The 19202-nt window shown below is 35.0% G+C and overlaps 1 protein-coding gene across 1 annotated transcript in view; it reads right to left on the bottom strand.

Moving 5' to 3' along the window:
- Positions 1–948: 948 nt before the first annotated feature.
- CUNH4orf22 (chromosome unknown C4orf22 homolog) overlaps positions 949–19202 on the bottom strand; it is a 933771-nt gene continuing 915517 nt past the window's right edge. Inside the window, exons 5-6 of the mRNA XM_023703305.1 lie at positions 18193–18322; positions 949–1124 (exon numbers count right to left, since the gene is read on the bottom strand). Coding sequence (XP_023559073.1) covers positions 1029–1124; positions 18193–18322 — 226 coding nt within the window. The 3' untranslated portion in view covers positions 949–1028. The remainder of the gene's footprint in view (positions 1125–18192; positions 18323–19202) is intronic.

Here is a 19202-nt window from a genome sequence, read left to right as displayed (position 1 = left end):
TATTATATATATATCCCTAAGGTCACAGCAATATACACACATCCAACTTCACACCACTTGACTCATCCTGCCTATGACAAAGCACTTCATGCTACACATCAGATCCTCAGGAACTCACCCTGAGAGTGAGTTTCATCTCATCAGTTTCATCTATGACACTGTCCTGGGCTTTCACATATCCAACCCCTGATCCCTGAGAAATACACAGAGCAGGCAGCCACCTTGCTTGGTTCCGTTGAATTGCCTCAGGAGTAGGTGGTTAAGAGAAGAAGTGAAATCAGTGCAAAATATGAGAGTGACTATTCATTTAAAAAATAAGTGGACTCTGAATATCTTCTCTTTACAAAGCCACCTTCAGGGAATATTGGGGAAAACATACTCTTTTCTCTGGATTCTCTAAAATCATCTGGTTTTCTTGAGATTTCATCTCTGAAGTTTCATTACCATGAGATTCAGGTTGCCAGACTCATAAATCCATTAAACCTTCTATTCATTTCATAATAATCTCGTGGAATATCTCGGATTTTATTTACTCAGCATAAATTGAAAGTTTTGTGTCCACTTGGTGTTTCCAATGCCCATCTTCACACTTGGGGCCCTTTATCAATATGCAGTGATTTTGGGATCCAGCCCTGCCAGCATAGCCACATGGTATAATGTTGGGTACACTAGATTTGGCAACCCTGAGACCTGGAACATTTTTGTTTTGGAAAATATGACCTACAAAATATGTCATTCATTAGTGTATCTTTGAAGTGGTAACAAAATTCTCTTCCATGAACTGTTGCAATCAGTCTTAGCATTCAGAATTTAAGAAAAAAAGGCAAGGAAAACCTCAAATCAGACCAAGAGGTGGGTTAGATATACAATAAAAATAATTGCCATTTTCTTTGTAATTTTTCCATTAACTTTTATTATTTCAATTTGCCTTCCAGTTATGGGATTTATTTATGATTATAATTTATTGCTAACTGCAGAAGTTTTCTAAAATTAGCAAACAATAATGAAAACATCTAGGATGTTGATGCTTAAGTCTTCCGTCTGGAGATGTGGTCAAAAATGACAGCTTGTATGTAGAGATCTGTCTGGACAGAGGTTCTTGTAGAGTTATCACCTGGATGACCCTGAAATGCACACATTATATAGTTAGTCAAGATTATGCAACAATGGCATCAAATGAATTTTTTACTTCAATATTTCACAAAACAGAATTCACTGGAAAGACTGTTTTAAAGGAGACCATTAAGTGTTTCCATCAAGAACATTTTTCTCAGGAGCAGTGATGATTTCTACTATGAGTTTTGGAGTCCTGGGTTGTGACATTCCTGAAAGTACCTGGGATCAATGTGGCATACCAAGTTCATGCTGGTCTAGACACGGATGAACTCTAAAAGTCACCACTTTTGTAATGAGAGGGTTAAAGAACACATATGATTTTGGAGGTTTCATAAGTCAGAAAGAATCTTATGTTGATTTGTTTTATTTTGTCAAACCAAATGTCTCATTATTGGCTCACATCAGTGGAAGAAACATTTCACAGTGGATTTCATGAAAAACTTCTTTCATTAAAGTTTTTTTTTGGCAAGCATATTTATTTATTTATTTATTTATTTTTTCAAATTGGTAAGACAGTTTCAATAATCAACACATTGCATACATTCTTCCCAGTGGTTAACTGCTTTACAAGATGTGGACATGATATACTATCTACAAACACCATCAGAACAAATCATTCTATTCATTAAGATAATGTAACTATATATCTAACCTAACCATTTTGAATAAACAAATACAAAATGGACATTCATCTGTATACACTTTTTCTGTTAAGTTCCGTTATTTGAATATTATAGGTGTGTAAACTCAGCAAAATATTCCAAAAGAGTCCATTAGCCCATAATAGTATTGGGTCTTCCACTTGACTGGCATTTTATAAAAGTTTTAAACCATCTGATCTGCTTTTACATCCTTCAGATTATAATCTGTCGAAATGATAATCTGGTTTATTTACCTTTATTGGGGCTCAAGAGCAGCTTCAGTGTTGTTTCACAGAATTTATTTTCTTGTATCATTTGAAAAGAATATTTTGGACTGATGTCTTATTGACTCAGAAAAATTCAAGATGGGCAAAAATCTGAGTTTCCCAATTTCTCAACCTATTCACATAATTTATGCTCTCATTTTTGTTTTCTTTCAACTCTTTGAGAACTGCTGATCATGCAATATTATCATTTACAAAGATGCAAATTAATTATATCTACTGGAATGCAATTAGTTATTTCTCTGCATAGGAATATAGGAATATATTGCACTTTAATTTTCCTTATACCCTGTATGTGTTTGTTTTAGTGTTTGAATTCTTCTTTGAACTGGATGTATTCTTATTTATTTACTTATTTATTTTTTGTGCAGGATCTCACTTTGCAGCTCAGACTTGTAGTGATCCTCCTGATTTCTGCCTCCCTAGTGCTTGGATTGCAAGCAAGAGCCATCAGGCCAGATCTCCATCACCAGCTCAGTGGGCCTGGGGGTGGGGCCAGCTTGGCATATGGTGCCAGGGATTGATGGTTGTATTCATTTTTAGATCCTTTCTGTAATGAATGAATTAAATGGAATTTGTAGCAGATTTGTGTGTGTGTGTGTTTGTATGAGAATTACAACTACATCCTTTTTAGAACATCTACTGCTAATGCTCAAAGTCTCCTCTGAGGCAGACCAGGGCTGATTGTAGCAAAATGTTTACACTTCCTGGCAACATGAATTTGTCTTTTCTGGGCTCCCAGAGGTAAATCTCCAGTAGCAATAAAACATTAATGTCACTGATCCTTTGTTTTACCATGTATTTCTACTGTTTTTGTTGTTTTAGCCTTTGAAATGCTTACAATTGATAAATTATTCTCTACTCATGACAGCAGTGATTTGGAATTTGGCTTTATGGTCTTGTAACCACTGCAAGATTATTAATGGGTTACAGAGATTTACCTTCTGCTGGGTGATATATAACAGAGAATGTAGTTTTATAGTACTGTATGTTTCTTACTTGTCTTCTTGTCTATTTTAAGCTCAGATTAAGAGTTTTATGTCTGCAGGAAAGACAACAACTCTTTGACATATGAATTAATGATTCATTTCTGCATTTGTTTTTGATCTGTTACTAACATTGAGCTCTAAAGTTATTAGCAGTTTGTATGTCATGTTCATAGATATTTATAATTTAGGAAGACCATTATCTCTTCTTGAATATGTACAACATGTTCCAATCCTTGGAGTGTAATAATTTTAATTGAAAAATCTCCTAAAGCAATAATCTACTCATTGGTCTAAAGAGAGTTTTCATATAAATAATTTATTTAATAAATCAAATATTCATAAAATTTCTCAAAACAAGGAAACTGAATTTATGATACTTTAAATGTATAACATTTTAAAAGTGAGTCTTTTGGAAGCTCAAAATTGTTTTTGAAAATTTGGATGTCTAATAAATACAGTAAATCTTTGATAAATAAGACTAGTGTAATAATTTTTGTTTAATAAAAAACTAAGCTTTCTGGTTTATCACTCTTAAGTATAACATAAACAACATCTTATTCTTTTTGGGTTTGCTTCTCTTAAATTTATAAAGGCATAATCATTATGTAAATTAATGTTATATACAATATTTAAAATAATGACAAATGTAAATTTATTTTCAGCTAAGTAAATTCATTCTGAAAAAGCTAGTTTTTACAACAATAATTAAAGTATGTCAGCTTGAATATATTTCCAAAAATCTTTATGTAGCATAAACATTAAATGTATCAAATAGAATTATATTAGCATATCAACAATTGATGGAAAATACCTGTTCCATGTTATGTCTAAGGTGTCTGATATTTGGATAGATACTGATATTAAGCTAAATAGCCCAAGTTTTAGGGTAATATTATCATTAAGCTTTTCTTCTGAAAAGTTTACAACTTCAGTTTGCCGACCAAAAAATTAGAGAAAAAGAAGGGTTACACAGATAACCATCATTTTTGCCCTAGCCCTTCAAGGTCAGTGAGGACTCAAGATATAAGAGAACCTGTACTATAACACCTGGTAACTCAGTGGTGTCTCAAATTTTCTGATCAAGGAGATTATGGGACCACAGAGGAAAATGATCAACGGTGTAGAGTGTCACTAAGGAGAGTCATACAGAAAGAAAACATTCTCTCAGGCTTTCACAGAGAGTGAATTGGTCAAGCAATGGCCATTTCTCATCCACATGGCTGACACTGACAAAAAATCTACAAACTGCTGCTCAGGGTAAATCCTGAGGGCATTTGACTGAACTTGTCAGATACAAAAGTTACATTTCTTGTTATATAGGTTTTGCTTTATCTTGGTCTTTACCATCCAGCAGAAAAGTGTAAGAATAAGGTATATAAAGTAAAGCCATATTAATATACTAAGCTGTAAAAGGCTCAAGTCAACAACTTCTGATATTGCCAGTCATACAGATAACCCACTACTATTATAGAACACTGGATTATATTGGAATACTTTGCTGAACTCATACACCTACAATATATGAATGACAATGGAATACCCATCTTTGACAAAAGTAAACAAAAAAGGGGGATATAAATGAAGGACCATTTTTAGTGAAAAATTATATGTATATCTGCATATACAAAATATTTATCATGCATATACAGCTACTTTCTCTCAGTTCAATGAGAAGAAAGTTTGAACTCATAGTGTTTAGATAAGATAGCATGTACTTGTACTATGAATAACTACTACAAAGACAACAATATGCAATGTGTTAATTATTGTAACTGTCTTACTAACCTGTTTTGAAACTGTCTCATTGCTACTTCTTTCTCAATAAAGCTAATGAAAAAAAATTATAAAACAAATGTACATCTAGTATCCACTAGCAATTCTGCATGCCTCACAAGTATAAATTTTAATTTATGTGCTTTTGCTTATGTACTATGGAAAGTACTTGTCTTTGGAGCCTAAAAAATAAAACCATATTAATATGCTGAGCTGTAAAAGGCTCAAGTCAACAACTTCTGACATTGCCAGTCCTTCGGATAACCCACTACTATTATGGGCTACTGGACTAGATTGGATTATTTTACAAAGCACTAATACTTGAAAGCTGAACTCCTAGTCACAGACAACTTTCAGGATTCTCCATGGATGGACTGAGTCAAGATTTTCAGGAATGTTTTTAGGTCAAAGAGAAGGGCTGTGCATGATGACTAAAGCAACATCCCGTAGAACAGAATTAAGTGCAGTTGGACTGAATGAACCACTGAGAAAACACTTCTTGTGGCTATTTCCTTAGAATATTGTTGTTTTTTAAAAATATTATTTTTACTGAATGCATAAGAACATTCTTTTCCTTTCTTAATCTAAGTGTAACCCATAGAGTATGGTGCATTTTATTTTTGTAAACTGAAAGACACCATTTTAAAATGATAACTCATTCTCACTTATTTCTCTGGGATTTTCAAATTCTTATCAAGTCTCATTTCAGTGACCATTTAGTAATTTACATAAATTTAATAAATGCAGTTGTCCTTTTTACTACAAGGTAATCACACAAACTATGAAACCAAGGCCTTGACTGGAATGTCATATTTGAAAACAATGTTAACTTAATCAAGTTTAATTATTATGCAAGCAGGGTCCACAAAGCCCTTTAAGACATCTTGGCCTGTTTTTGGCTGCACAGTCTAATAATGCAATATCTTATATGTACATAACTTTAGGACACATTGGGGATGTTGCAAAGGGAAAAATTACCCAAATGTATAGCTATAACAAGTGAAATTGGTACAGTACAGAGAATTTCTCAGGCTTGGTTTCCTACCCCCAGGAAAGCAAATAATAGAATATGGAATTTGAATTTGATATTCCTTAAGAAAATTTACAAGAATGATTTAATTTCTTATTTTTAAAAAACTGTATAGTTTTTCAAAGAAAACTTTAAGTTATTAGGTAACATAAAGCAATATTTTCCTGTACTTATGTAAATAATCAGGCAAAAATAATAAAATAACCTTTGTCTTATTATCAAAAATAATCTCTCCTTGAAATAATGAGGATAGGAAGAGTAGAGGAAGCTGATGGGAGAGCTAGCGAGAAACTCTGAAATGGGCACAAAATCAAATAATAGGCATCAGGAACACTAGCTTATCTAATACTTGCTCTCTGTGACAACTCAGTTACTTGTAGAAATCCAATAATCAAATAATTCTTTGCATAGTAGCTATGTCCCATGGTATGGAATTTGTTTTTGTACTGATTTTGTCACAACCATTTTTGCATTTATGAATAAATTCATTTTGTAATTTCTTTTTTTCTATATTTTGGGGAAGGGTCTACAGGGTTGTCAGGGTCTCATTACTAGAGCGAACTCATAGTGATTGTCCTGTTTACAGTCTCTCAAGTGCTGGGATTATAGGCGTGTGCCACCATGCCCAGTCTCATTTGCCATCTCAGCTTGCCCTGGGGACTGGGATGGCACTGCAGTCCCAGGGATTGAACCCCTGGCTCCTGAGCCTGCTTGCAGCTGCTTTAATCCACTGAGTTATTTGTCTGACCCTCATTTTATAATTTCTTATTCCCATTATGTCTCTGCTCCTTGAATGCTCCTTTGGCCCTTCTTTAACATCTTACAATGCTTCACTAATTCATGGGTTAAAATACTTCACACACTTTCATTTCTTATCAATATGAGAGTGATGAATCTGTCTTCTTTTAGAAAGTGTTTCTTAACCCTAGATAACAGAAGTGCAAAACAGTCTTACATCACAACAGGAACAAGCAATGTGTGGGTTGAAAAAAAAATGCAGCATGAAGAAAATTCTTTACACTCACAGCACCGGAAAAAGCTGCAAAAAGACTTCTGCCTGAAGCCATATTTAGGAATGAGGAGAAACTAGACTTCAACTCAAGGATAAAATGTGGTAGAAAATATAATGGGATAAGATCAACGAAATGTTACTGAAAAATGAGAATTGATGGGACAGAATTAAGAGACTCCAATCTTGCTAAACCAAATCCCAGAAAAGTTTTAAAATTAAATGTACAAAAAAACTATAAATAAGTTTAGAAGAAAATTTGGATAAAAGTTTGCTTATCCTTAGTATGAGAATCTTTTTAAAAAAGAGAGATAACGAAAGAATCTAGAAAGCAAAGACGCAGTTTGGATCATAAAAAATTTTAAAACTTTTTTTGTATCGTAAGTTATAATGTTAAAAACAGACACCTAAATTGTAGTATGTCACAATATTTTTCTATCTTTTATACCTAGAATATTAAAAAAAACTGATCTTAACAAAATCCACTAAATCCTCAGGAAAGTGGATAGAATGTAGCAACAATTACAGAAGATGAAATACAAGTACACTAATACTCATATGAAAGCCATGTTCATTTTCAAAAATAAAAGTGATGCCATTGAAATTTGGTCAGCAAAATTCATGAAGGTTAAAAGGCATGCAAATGAACAGAGCCCAATGAATAAGGAGTCTTAAACCATGCTGATATCTTTGTAAATTGGTGTGTCTTACTGTGACTCAATTTGACAACATTTTTATAAACCTATACAAAGTCTATTTCTTTTTTTTGAGCAGAATATATTTATTGAGAGAAAGAAAGCTCTTGTCCAAGAGAGGGACAGGAGAGGGGCCCGAGCGGGTAGTTCCTCCGGGAAGCTGTCTCTTCCAGGGACTTTTATAGTGCAAAACCATGTGAGGCTAAGGTAGAGGGAATGAGACTGCACTCTGAGGCGAAGGTCCCAGCACTCAGACTTCCCAGACTCGACTTCCCAGGTGGTTCAGCAGGACTGAAGGGCCCTGGGCCTGCCTCCTCCCTCTGGCCAGACTGTTACCTCCACCTGCTGTCTCCACAGAGGAGCCTGAGTAATCATGACTAGAGGAAAACCCAGCCTATTGCTGGACATTGACACAGGTCTCTTTGTCCTTCTCCAACCCTGACTTTCCTTCCAGTCATTGTACCTCAATAGAAACAGACTTTAGAAGATATATTGCTTTAGTTGTAACTGAGGTAATGCAATATATTCAGATTGTTTACTAAACAATGGTGCTGAGACTGATGTTTTACAAATGGAATATATTGTTATTTCTTTCTTTCTTTCTTTCTTTTTTTTTTTTTTGCGGAACCGGGGATTGAACTCAGACCCTTGCGCTTGCCAGGGAAGCGCTTATTCCACTGAGCCATCTCCCCGGCCCTTGTTATTTCTTTTGACTAAACAATTTCCATTTTAGAAATAGGTCCAAGAGGTAGGAAAAGATCTCCAAAACTTGGTTGTCAAGAGTTGTTAGTTGAAAGAAAATAGAAGCAAACATTAATATCCATATATATATATGAATATTTATAAATTATGACAAGTCCATGAGATTATTTCTACACTTTTACAATTTGATTGATATATTTAATAATGTATGTCTTGAATATTATTTATAATGATGCACCAACATAGTACAGACAACTTGAACATACTATCTCACCATGGGGATGTATCATAATTTAGTCATTGCTGCCCAATGGTGGACATGTAGATTACTTACAATTTTTAACTTGTGCAGTGAAAACTGACTGTCTTTTGAAAAGATGAAAGATTTATATAGTCTGAAGTGAAAACAGAGTATCTGGGGCTGGTGAGATGGCTCAGTGGTCTAAAGTCCCTACTTAGAACAAGCTTAGCAAAGCACAGGGACCACGGTTCAATCCCCCAGCACCACATGCCAGCCAGCCCAGCCCCCTGGTGGGCTGAGCTGGCCACACACACACACACACACACACACACAGAAAGAAAGAAAGAAAGAAAGAAAGAAAGAAAGAAAGAAAGAAAACAGAGTATCTGACTGATCTTTGAGAATTTCCATGATTTCTGATGTGACACACTACTGGGGAGTAATAATCATTTCTTTGGCACCTACACAGTAGCAAGTATTTTAGACATATTCTCTTACTTAATCTTCAAAAAAAATTTATCAAATGGTTATTTTAACTGAATTTTGCAGTTGAGAAAACAGTGTTGGAGACATGCTCAAAGGGTCAGATAATTTTCCTTTATCACAGAGATAATGTTTGTAGTTCTAACTCTCTATTTTTATGACTGGTACCTGTGAGCAGTACAAAGTGATTCCATTCCATGTGCGGAGTGGGTACAAGCACACTGACCCTCTTAGAGGGCTTTGCCATGCAGGAGCTTTCATGGCCACTCCTGGGCCCTACCAAGAAGTTCTGAAATTCTTTTAGTCCTTCCTTCTGCTTCCTGGCATTTGAGGGAGCTCTGAGATCTATAGTTCTTAAGTAGAATAGCTTAAAGAATGAGACTTTTTTTGAATTGCCTACAACATTATTATAGTGCTGTGCATGTGGTCATATGCATATATCTTTTTGAATTTCAGAAACATCTTTTTTTCATGTTTTCAAATTAAATTACATTTTCTAAAAGGTTAGAACCAATCTGTAGACCCTTGTGTTCTTAACAGGTAGTTTTATGAACTACCAAGCTTGGCTTGGCAATTTTTGTTAATACTAGCTTTTTCTTTTTTAATGACTTTAGGACTGGGTCTACAGGGTGTACAGGGTCTCACTACATAGATCTGACTCATAGTGATTCTCCTATTTTCAGCTTCCCAAGCGCTGGAATTGTAAGCGCTCCACCATGCCCACTCTTAATCGCCATCTCAGAGAGCCTTGGGGCTGGGGCTGGCACGGCACCTCCAGATTCAAACCCTGACTGCTGCACTCTGCCTAAACTGGTGCTTTAGTCTGCTGAGCTATCTGTAATACTAGCTTTTATAGGGCCAGTGAAATATCTCAGCAGACTAAACACCTGCTTTGGCAAGCACAGGAAACAGGGTTCAATATCTGGTCCCGTAAAACTCACTGACCCTGCCCCTAGGGCGTGCTGAGCCAGAGATTGAGTCTGGGCATGGTGGCACATGCCTGTTATCCCAGCACTGGGGAGGCTGAAAATGGGAGGATCAGTACAGGTCTGAGCTGCATAGTGAGACCCTGTACCAAATACACACACACACACACACACACACACACACACACACGCTCGCGTGCACTTGCTTTTAGTCTTGCTTTGGCTATATACAGCAATGTCCATGACCAAGGCCATCACTATTTATGGTGAACATATTCCAGCAGACAATAGCAAGTTAGATGTTCACACAAAATCTTTCTTCCTAATGGCTTTAATCACTATGCTATTGTGTTCTACACTCTGATAAACATCAACATTGTTCGTCTTCTTTTGGAGTTTTGTTGTCTCAGATTGTAAGTGTTTGCTAAAATGGTGAATGGCTGAGAATTATAGGAGTAGGTGCTTCTTTCACATTTAGAGAGCAGGAGAATCCAGAAGGAAGAACAGCTCCTAATTAAGGTCTTAAGTCTATAGTGACCCTATGCTTGAATCATGGGCTTTCTTAAACAGGGTCTTTGTCATATCAGGTCTTTGAGATGTTAGAAAAGACACATTATTCTTAGTCCTTTCACCTAGTCAGGAAGCTAACTTTCCACTCTTTCCCATATTTCTTGGTTTGTGAGACTATATTTCATAAAAGAGTGAGCAAGAATTGGTGCTAAAGCTGTCATCTTCAAGCCTCTCCCGTCTTGCTTCTCTAGGTCCTTTTGCTTCCTTCTGCCTTTGGCAACATGTGCGATGAGGATATTCTAATTGGAAGCTTATTCAAGTTTTTCTTTAGTATGTATGTTTTGCTGGGATACGTGTTTTTCACTGTAGGCATCCAATTTGGTAACTGAAGGGTTACCATGTATATTCTCTGCTTCCTAATCATTAATAGATATACAATGCTTCCAAATTATATATTAAATTTTGTGTTCTTTTCTCCAGTTCACCTTTCTTACGCTATATTTCCTGTCTCGGATTGTGTTTTGTAAAGTGTCATGAATTGGACACTTTATGGCAATGTGCTTATCTCTAGGCATTGTTCTATAAATACTGTATATAAAATTTAAATCAACTTTCCAGGTAGGAGGATATGATATTTAAGTTTTAGTTTTAATTCATAAAAGCCAGGCTCAATTATGTAATTTTTAATGTATTCTTATGACCATTGACTTTAGCAGTAGTTACTTGAATAAATACTTAATTTATAATGTGGTGGACTTTCAGTTCAGATATACCAGGTGATTGCCCAGGGGAGAAAATATTTAAAAACTACTTAGTATGTGTATGTTTTAGGGCTATAATCAACTAAACTTTTAGTAATTTGGGCAGCAAAGCCAGAGAGTTGGCAAGACTTCAGCTTTACTTAATAACCATGAATGTGCCACAGTTAAACCCAACAAGAGGCCTTTAAGGGAAAAGCAAAGACCAAAAGGTGGCCCTGGTGATTCAGTAGTATTCCCTGCCCCACTAGCCTAGTATTAGGTCAGTTTTGTAGCAAAGTTTGAGGGGGGTTCCTTGGGGACTTTGAAGAAATCATGGCCTTGCTTAAACACACTGTATGTAGCATGCTGTTTGGGGGATTTATTCCCAAAGTTAAAAAGAAAATATATATTTTTGCTCAAAAAAGACTGTAAAACTGAAGAGTTCAGCAGAAGGTGGAGTTCTGTGAGATTGAACCCATACCTTCTGCCTAAAGGATGCAGGAAAGCTACAGGCTCTTCTTTGAACAGTACAGTTTCAAAGCTTTGAAAGGTTGAGGGGCAAAGGAAATTAAGAGCAGTCATGAACTCAGGGGCAGAAGCAGAGTGCTTGGGTAGGAGTTGCTGGAAAGGAGAAGAGCAGCGGGGCTGTAGGGAGATGGGGTGGAAATCTTCCTTCAAATTAAAAAAAACTAAACAAGATCCCAAAGACATATTGATATATTTTTTACCATTTATACATTATACAAAAATATGCACACATTTATATTAAAAATAATAATTTCTGCTTTCATTCACTTACACACTTATTATATTGTCACTGCCCTGGACACCTAGGATCAGTATTTCAAGGCCCAGCAAAGAACCTCAACATTCAATTCATTACAAACCAAAATAAAGTGCCAGAGTCAATTATTCTGGTAGCTTTCAGCTAAAAATATCTTTAACTTTACATATGTTTCTAGGGCCTGAGAGTCTAAAATATTTTAAAATTAACCTCAAAAGTTTCCAGGATTATTCTTGGCCCTACCATTCATTTCTTTAGCAAATATCTAATATTCAATTTGTTCATTCTCCAGATGTTTATTGAGCACCTACCCTGTGTGGAGATGATGCTAGTACTAGTGATATAATAGTAAAACAACCCCAGAACAACTGCTTCCCATTCCTTTTACAGGAGATACAAGATCCTGTCATTTGCATTGCTTTGTTTAAGCCCCTTGACAAGCATTTCACAAAGTTATTCTTGAAGAGGAAGCCATGATAGAAAGAATGAGCATGATCCTCAACACTCCACCTTCTACAGTGACTCACGCAGGGAGAATAGCACCGTTTATCAGCTGACTTATCTAGAGTGGTTGCATTTTTGTGAAGGTTATCCAGACATCCTTAATATAGGGTTTGTTTTTTCTGTTTTTTTTTTAATGCAGGCTTGAGAACATATTACAATAATATAAACTACTTAAAATTAAGAATGCTGAATTGTATTTCATTTTATCACATGGAGCTTGATTCCTATAAGCAGAAACTGATGCTGTGTAATAAGGTAAGGCAATAGGTATCAAATCCAACCCATTCTCAGGATTTCATGGGCAGACTTTTAAAAATATAGATTCCTGGGCTTAATTATCCTTGGATTGAATTTGACTCTTGAGTGGTAGATCCTGTAGTTCTGCTAATTGTCTACTTTGAGGAGAACAGAAGAGAAAATGTTTTACTGAATTGATAGGAATGGCCACTGCTCAAGCTAAGGTGGGTTAGAGTTATTGAAGAACCTTCGGGATGATGCTTTGCATTCTGAAGTACCTTGTTATGACAGCAACAGTCAGCAAATTTTAACAGATGAGCCTGAGATTCTGTGTATAGAAGAGTAAGTGTGTCGTGACACATAGCAAAAACAGAAATAGGTCCATTAAAGCAGCCCAAAGGTTGTACTGAACATGCCTGCCTATGTGTTCTGTGAAACAATGCATCCAGAGAGGTCGTTTTGTGCCAGTGTCTTCTTGCATTGAATTCCCAAAATGTTTGTCTCTTTTTTTTTAGTTTTGGAAATTACTACTTATTGCTTTACATAGAAGGTATGTTTTCATTTTATTTCTCTTAAAAGTTCTATTAACAATTAAAGGGAAATGGTTGAAATTTTACTCTTTGTCTTCTCAAAGGTGTATTATAATATTTAAGTGTAAGTTAAGTCTTCTACTTACCACAAGAACACTACATTGGAGATCTATGAATATGGCTTGATTTGTTTGTTTTATTGTTTAGCATTTATCAACCAGGTACATACAAGAGGTGTTCCAGTAAATCTTTCTTCTTTGAGGGCTTGGGGGAGTGAGAGTATTCAAAATCCTTTCAGGGTATATGTACATTTTCCAAGTTTTGCCTTTGCCTGAATTTTTGGGTTGCTAACCTCTTGGTTTGAAATCCACTAACTGTAACTCTTACTTCTAATTCTCTTGTATCTACCTGGATTGTCATTACTGGTCTTACCTCCAAGTTGCTTTTTTTCACTATTCAGCCCTGTTCTATGCTCTCCAATCAGCTTTTTATATTCTTCCCAGTTTTAACTCCCTTCTTATTCTTACACGTTTGTAGTCTCAGAAAAAAAGTACTTAAAATTTCCTTTGTCTTTTTTACATTTGTGAACTTTGGCCAATACATTTAATCCTGATGCCTCTCTGTAAATTTAATCCCTAAGTGTACTTCAAGTCCTAGCTACAAGATGATCTTCCCCAACATCACGTAACATTTTCCAGTGCTGTCTCTTATTAAGCTGCTCCACTAGATTGTCCCCAGATCAAGAGTTGTCCCTTCTTGCATTGAATTCCCAAAGTGTTTCTCTTTTTTATTTTTGGAAATTACTACTTATTGCTTTACATAGAAGTTATGTTTTCATATGCTTATTTCTCTCAACTTTCTATTAACAGTTAAAGGGAAAGGGTTAAAGTTTCACTCTTTGCCTTCTCCATGTTGTATCATAATATTTAAGTTTAAGCTTCATATTAGATGGTATTGAACAGGTCACTTAAGGTGAATTGATGGATAAATCAAAATTATGTTTTAATTTAAGAGTCTTATTGAGATAATTTAAATCACATATACTTGGGACCACACAAGAAGATTTGAAAACATGCACCAAACTGAAGATTTCTCTACAACCTCTACAAAACCTCTTTCCAATGATAAATTCCCCCAATTTTTTTGACTTACTTGCAAGGATGTAAGGTGGGATGACTGTAATCATTCTCAATATTACTTATACATCAAATATTAATGGCACAATCGACTCAAGTTTTATAATGTAGCAGGATTATTAGTTATGTGTTTGTTGGAAGTAATGACTTGGCTAATTAGTTTTTCAGTGTATACTTATTTAACACTCAATAATCAAGGGTTTTTTCCCCCAGAAATAGGATATCCATATTTTTTCCATTCTAGCCTTTTCCATTCTAGTGAATGCAAGGAATATAGGAAGAAAATCTGGGGTAATAAGAGAGATTTTTTTTTACTTGTTTTCTCTATTCTATAAACTGCCTTTTCTATACAGTGTCTCATCTTTTGGTACATTGTGCCAGTTTTGGAGCACCTATATTGTGGTAAGACTCAAAGCCAACTCTCCTATGGTTAGTATATTCTAAATACAAAAAAAAATGCCTGTATGGTTTATTTGTACACTGAATACTGAGAAAGAAGTGCAAAATGCTTCCACTCAAGCCTCTAAAGATAATATACTGGAAACATTTGGGTGGGTGTGAATCACTCAGACAAGCATTCTTCACTCAAAAATAGAAACTTGCCTTATTTGTTCCAGATGTTATACAGCTGCAAGGATGTTAAAGCCAGTGGTCCTGTTTTCAATGCAACCAAACTCTTATTGCATTTGGAATTTCTTAGCCAATGAACTCATATTACTTGTTCTAAGACCTGCACAATTTTCTTTTTCCACTCTTACCATTCACAAGCAACTGTTTTTTGTGGGAACTATATTTCAGAATTAATGAGCCTACATCTGTGTTGTACAAAGGAAACACATCCTGTTTATCCCTGCTTCCAACTTTCATTTATCTTGACCTCTTTAATTTTAAATATAAAGTATTTCAAGGAGAGTACTTGAAAGCACAGCAAAGCGGGCTGGGATGTATTTGCCTCACACTTTTACAGCACCTTAACAGATGGATTTAGGAGGTGCTTGTGTTTGGGAGGCTTTTAAGCAAAATTTTTCAGAAAAACATGGAGTATAAAATGGAATTCTTATCATCTAATTTGTAATTTCACAAATACACATTTTATCTTTTCCTCCTATAGAGCCAATAGATAATATTATATTGGGTGCACAAAATATCAGACATCATGGTTCTTTGAAGAGAATGAGTAAGAAATCGTGCATGAAAATTACATGCTAATTTTATATGTGCTCCATAAAATTAAAATCTATCTGTTATTTTACTTTTATTGGAGATAGTATTCCAGATTTCTTGAGATCATTGTCTTTTTATGGAGACAGTTTTCTTAAATAGTTAATCTAAGTAATCATAATGGCTACCTATTAAAGCAGGCACTTCTCCACTCAGTTGAGTCTGAGCTTTGGAGGGACTCCAGAGGTCAGAAACAAAACAAAATAAACAAGTAAGCAAATCTTTATTTTCCAGTTGTGAATATTAAAATCCAGGAAGGCTAACTGAATTTATCAAGACCAAACAACCAGTTGATAGCAAAATAAGGCATAGATATTCATTTACTGATATTCAAGTCAGTATTTTTTTTCTAAAACTCTGAAATTAATTTTGAATGTTCAAAAATGTATAATTAAGATACAAGTATAAAATAGATCACAAGTAAAATAAAAAAATACCCAAATATCATCAGATAGTCACTGAATGGTCCTTTACTCTTACCACTCATTAACTAAATCCTTACTCTTCCTTCAAGATTTGGAAACCTTTTCTTAAAATTCAGATGTTTTTCTTTCAAAAGACAAGAGGTAAATGTTATATTTCCTGTATTGTTGACTAAATCTTTGAAATCTCACTATAGATTATTTTGGAAATCAAAGTTTTAGTTAAAATTCTTTGAACTACATTCAGTAACAGTTTCCCTTCAATAATAATTCTAAGTCCATAAAAATAATTCATGACATACGTTCTTTTTTGAATGACATAAATTCTTGAAATATGCTATTTTAACAACTGGACACCTTGATAGAGATTAAATATTATCATTCAAAACTGATTGAAAGATTTGTCTTGCATTTCCTCATGAATATTAATGATGTTATGTACATAGCTTAGCATTCTGAAGGAAGTTTCTGAATACTATTTATTGTTTAATTAATGTTTAGTTTTCTATACTTGCCTGAACTATTCACATTTTGACAGCCATTAGTAAAGAGGCACTGCTGGAGATAAGGCACGTTGATAAACATTTTTCATACTTATACATTTATAGTAAATATGGCTCTAGAGATTTTCTGATTTTGTATCTTATTTCACTCAGAACCCTGAGACTAAAAAAGAGTAGCATTCTTTGGAAAGAGTTAGCATGTGTCAGAACTGTTTATTTATTTATTTATTTATTTGTGTGTGTGTGTGTGTGTGTGTGTGTGTGGCCGGCTCAGCCTGCCTGGGGGTGGGGCTGGCTGGCATGTGGTGCTGGGGGATTGAACCGCGGTTCATGTACTTTGCTAAGCTTGTTTTAAGTAGGTGCTTTAGACCACTGAGCCATCTCACCAGCCCCAGAAACTGTTTAGCTGTCCATCTAAGCCTCTTTTTTTCTCTGTCCCATAAAAAGCTAAAGCAGGGTGCATGGTCCAGGCCACCTGAAGAAAGATTACAGTATCGTCAGACATCGCCAAATGGCTCCCCTCATGTAACAGGACTTGAGAGAACAGTTGTGTAGCAGCTTTTGGGAAACCTTAAAAAGAGGGGAAGGCAGGTCTTTTGTAGCCCTTCTTGCCTCCTTCCTCCCCTGCCACAGGCACTCCGGGGACGAGGGTTGCCCTGTCTAGATGACGAGAGAGCTGCCAGCTCAAACTTGGCTTGCCTCTCGCTGGACTCACATGTGGGAAAGAGGTCTCGATGCTGTTGAAATCACTAACTTGGGCTTTCTAATACTTGCAGCTGATGGATTGCAGGCATAATCCATTTATTGCTATAGAATTTCATTCATTTAGTTTTTGGACACATTGTTACTGAGCACATCAATGTACCAGGAACTGTATTAAGTGAATAAGAAAAAAGGAATTTTGATTTTGAATCTCTACAAACGTTTAGGAAAAACAATAAAAACCCTGATGCTTCTTTTTTAATTTTGTCTCATCCTTGCCTCTACACCAAGTATCACATAATTCTTATTTTCCTCAGTCCAAAAGAATATTTTTCTTGTCTTTGGATTATAGACTGATATTGTCATGAGAATGTGAATAATTTTTTACAAATATTAAAATAACATCTAAACAATCCAAGTACCACATGATATTAAGTCTCAACTTTCATCCTCAGATATCAGTTCATAATAAATAGTCATGATACAATAGCAACCTTTTAAAACATTTCAGATGAAAATATTTATTCTTTTAATTAATTGAAAATATTGTAGAGCATGTTTTTAAGATACTTGAAAGATAATGTGTTTCCTAAATGAACATTTAGATATATGTTAAGGGCCATATTCTTTTTTAGTCTTAGACACATATAAAGAGATGCTAAAATTCCAGATATAAATGTGAGTTTAGAGTCTCTCCAAAATAAATCACCACACTACCACGAGCAAATGCAGCTGGACATCGCACCCACTGATTCATCTCATTCTGCTGCTTTTCATGGAGAGGTTTTCTCATATGCAAAGTCTGTTCAAATTCTCCCTGAACTCTTTCTTATTAATTTTTGAAAATGAATTAAGCTTTATAGTTTTTCTTTCTAAAGAATGTATGCACTTTAAGTTTTAAAGCAGTTTTTCCTTTCTAGTGTAAAACATCTTAAGGTGTCAGCTATTCAACTTTTGGATATAGTACAAATACAATAGAATTTGCAAAGATATATAAATATGAACCAGGATTACCTTTGGATCCACACTGAGAATTTTTCTGTCTTTTTTATATTTGAAAAGTAAGCCATCTGGATTGTCATCAATCACTTGATAATTGGGACTTGAATTACAAATAGCTATCTGACTGTCCCAGTTGTAAAAGCTGCAAAAATAAATATTTAGCAAGAATTAGGACATATAATGCATTAAGTTAACATGTATTTTAGAAAGTATTTGGAGAAGTTCAGACTCAATATAAATGGATAGGAACAGCATATATAATCATATAGAAAACATCTGAGATTTAAATTCCAGCACAAGGAGTTAGATTGGCTTAACTTTCAATTTTAAATATATACTGATCTTCCATGGTTTTCTGGTTTGAACACTGTAAGACCTGTCCCAGTATTATATTCATGCAAAGTCAAGAAGAAAATTGATACAATTTATGGTCATTAGTTCTATTGCAAACTGTTCAGGGTGCAAAATGATGATTTGCTGGAAGAGAAGACAAGTTAAGACACCTCTTTACAGTTAAAAAAATTTCAAATTAATCTGTTTCTTTCAGGCTTTCCCTTTCAATATATATCCCAGTGAACTGGGTATTCATGTATGTGTGCTTGGCACAGGGCAATACCCCTATGAAGCTGCTGTCACAGACAAGGCAAGGATAAGAGGCCAGGTCAACCAGTTAGACTGGAGTCCTGCGGTGACCAGGTCATGTAGATAATATTTCAGCCCAAATCTGTGTGTTTCAGAGCATACATGTGCACTTTCAGTTATTCATCCTGCTTTCTAGCATTTTATCACTTTAAAAATCTTTTTACAGAATTTTTGTATTTTTCCACACAATATTTTATATGACTTGTCAGAACTTAATATAATACTGTCATTTGAATTGGAAAAATCCTCCTTGTACTTAAATTTTTGTGTATCTATTTCCTATTAATACATTTCTAGGCTGGGGATATGGCTCAGTAGAATAAGCACTTCCTTGGTAAGCACAAGGGCCTGGGTTCAATCCCCCATTCCACCAAAAAAAA

The sequence above is a fragment of the Octodon degus genome, unplaced genomic scaffold (genome assembly GCF_000260255.1).
Source record: "Octodon degus isolate 3935 unplaced genomic scaffold, OctDeg1.0 scaffold00168, whole genome shotgun sequence".
In the NCBI taxonomy this organism is placed as follows: Eukaryota; Metazoa; Chordata; class Mammalia; order Rodentia; family Octodontidae; genus Octodon; species Octodon degus.
Note: the sequence above shows the minus strand (reverse complement) of the source record. Positions and strands in the feature narration are given on the sequence as shown.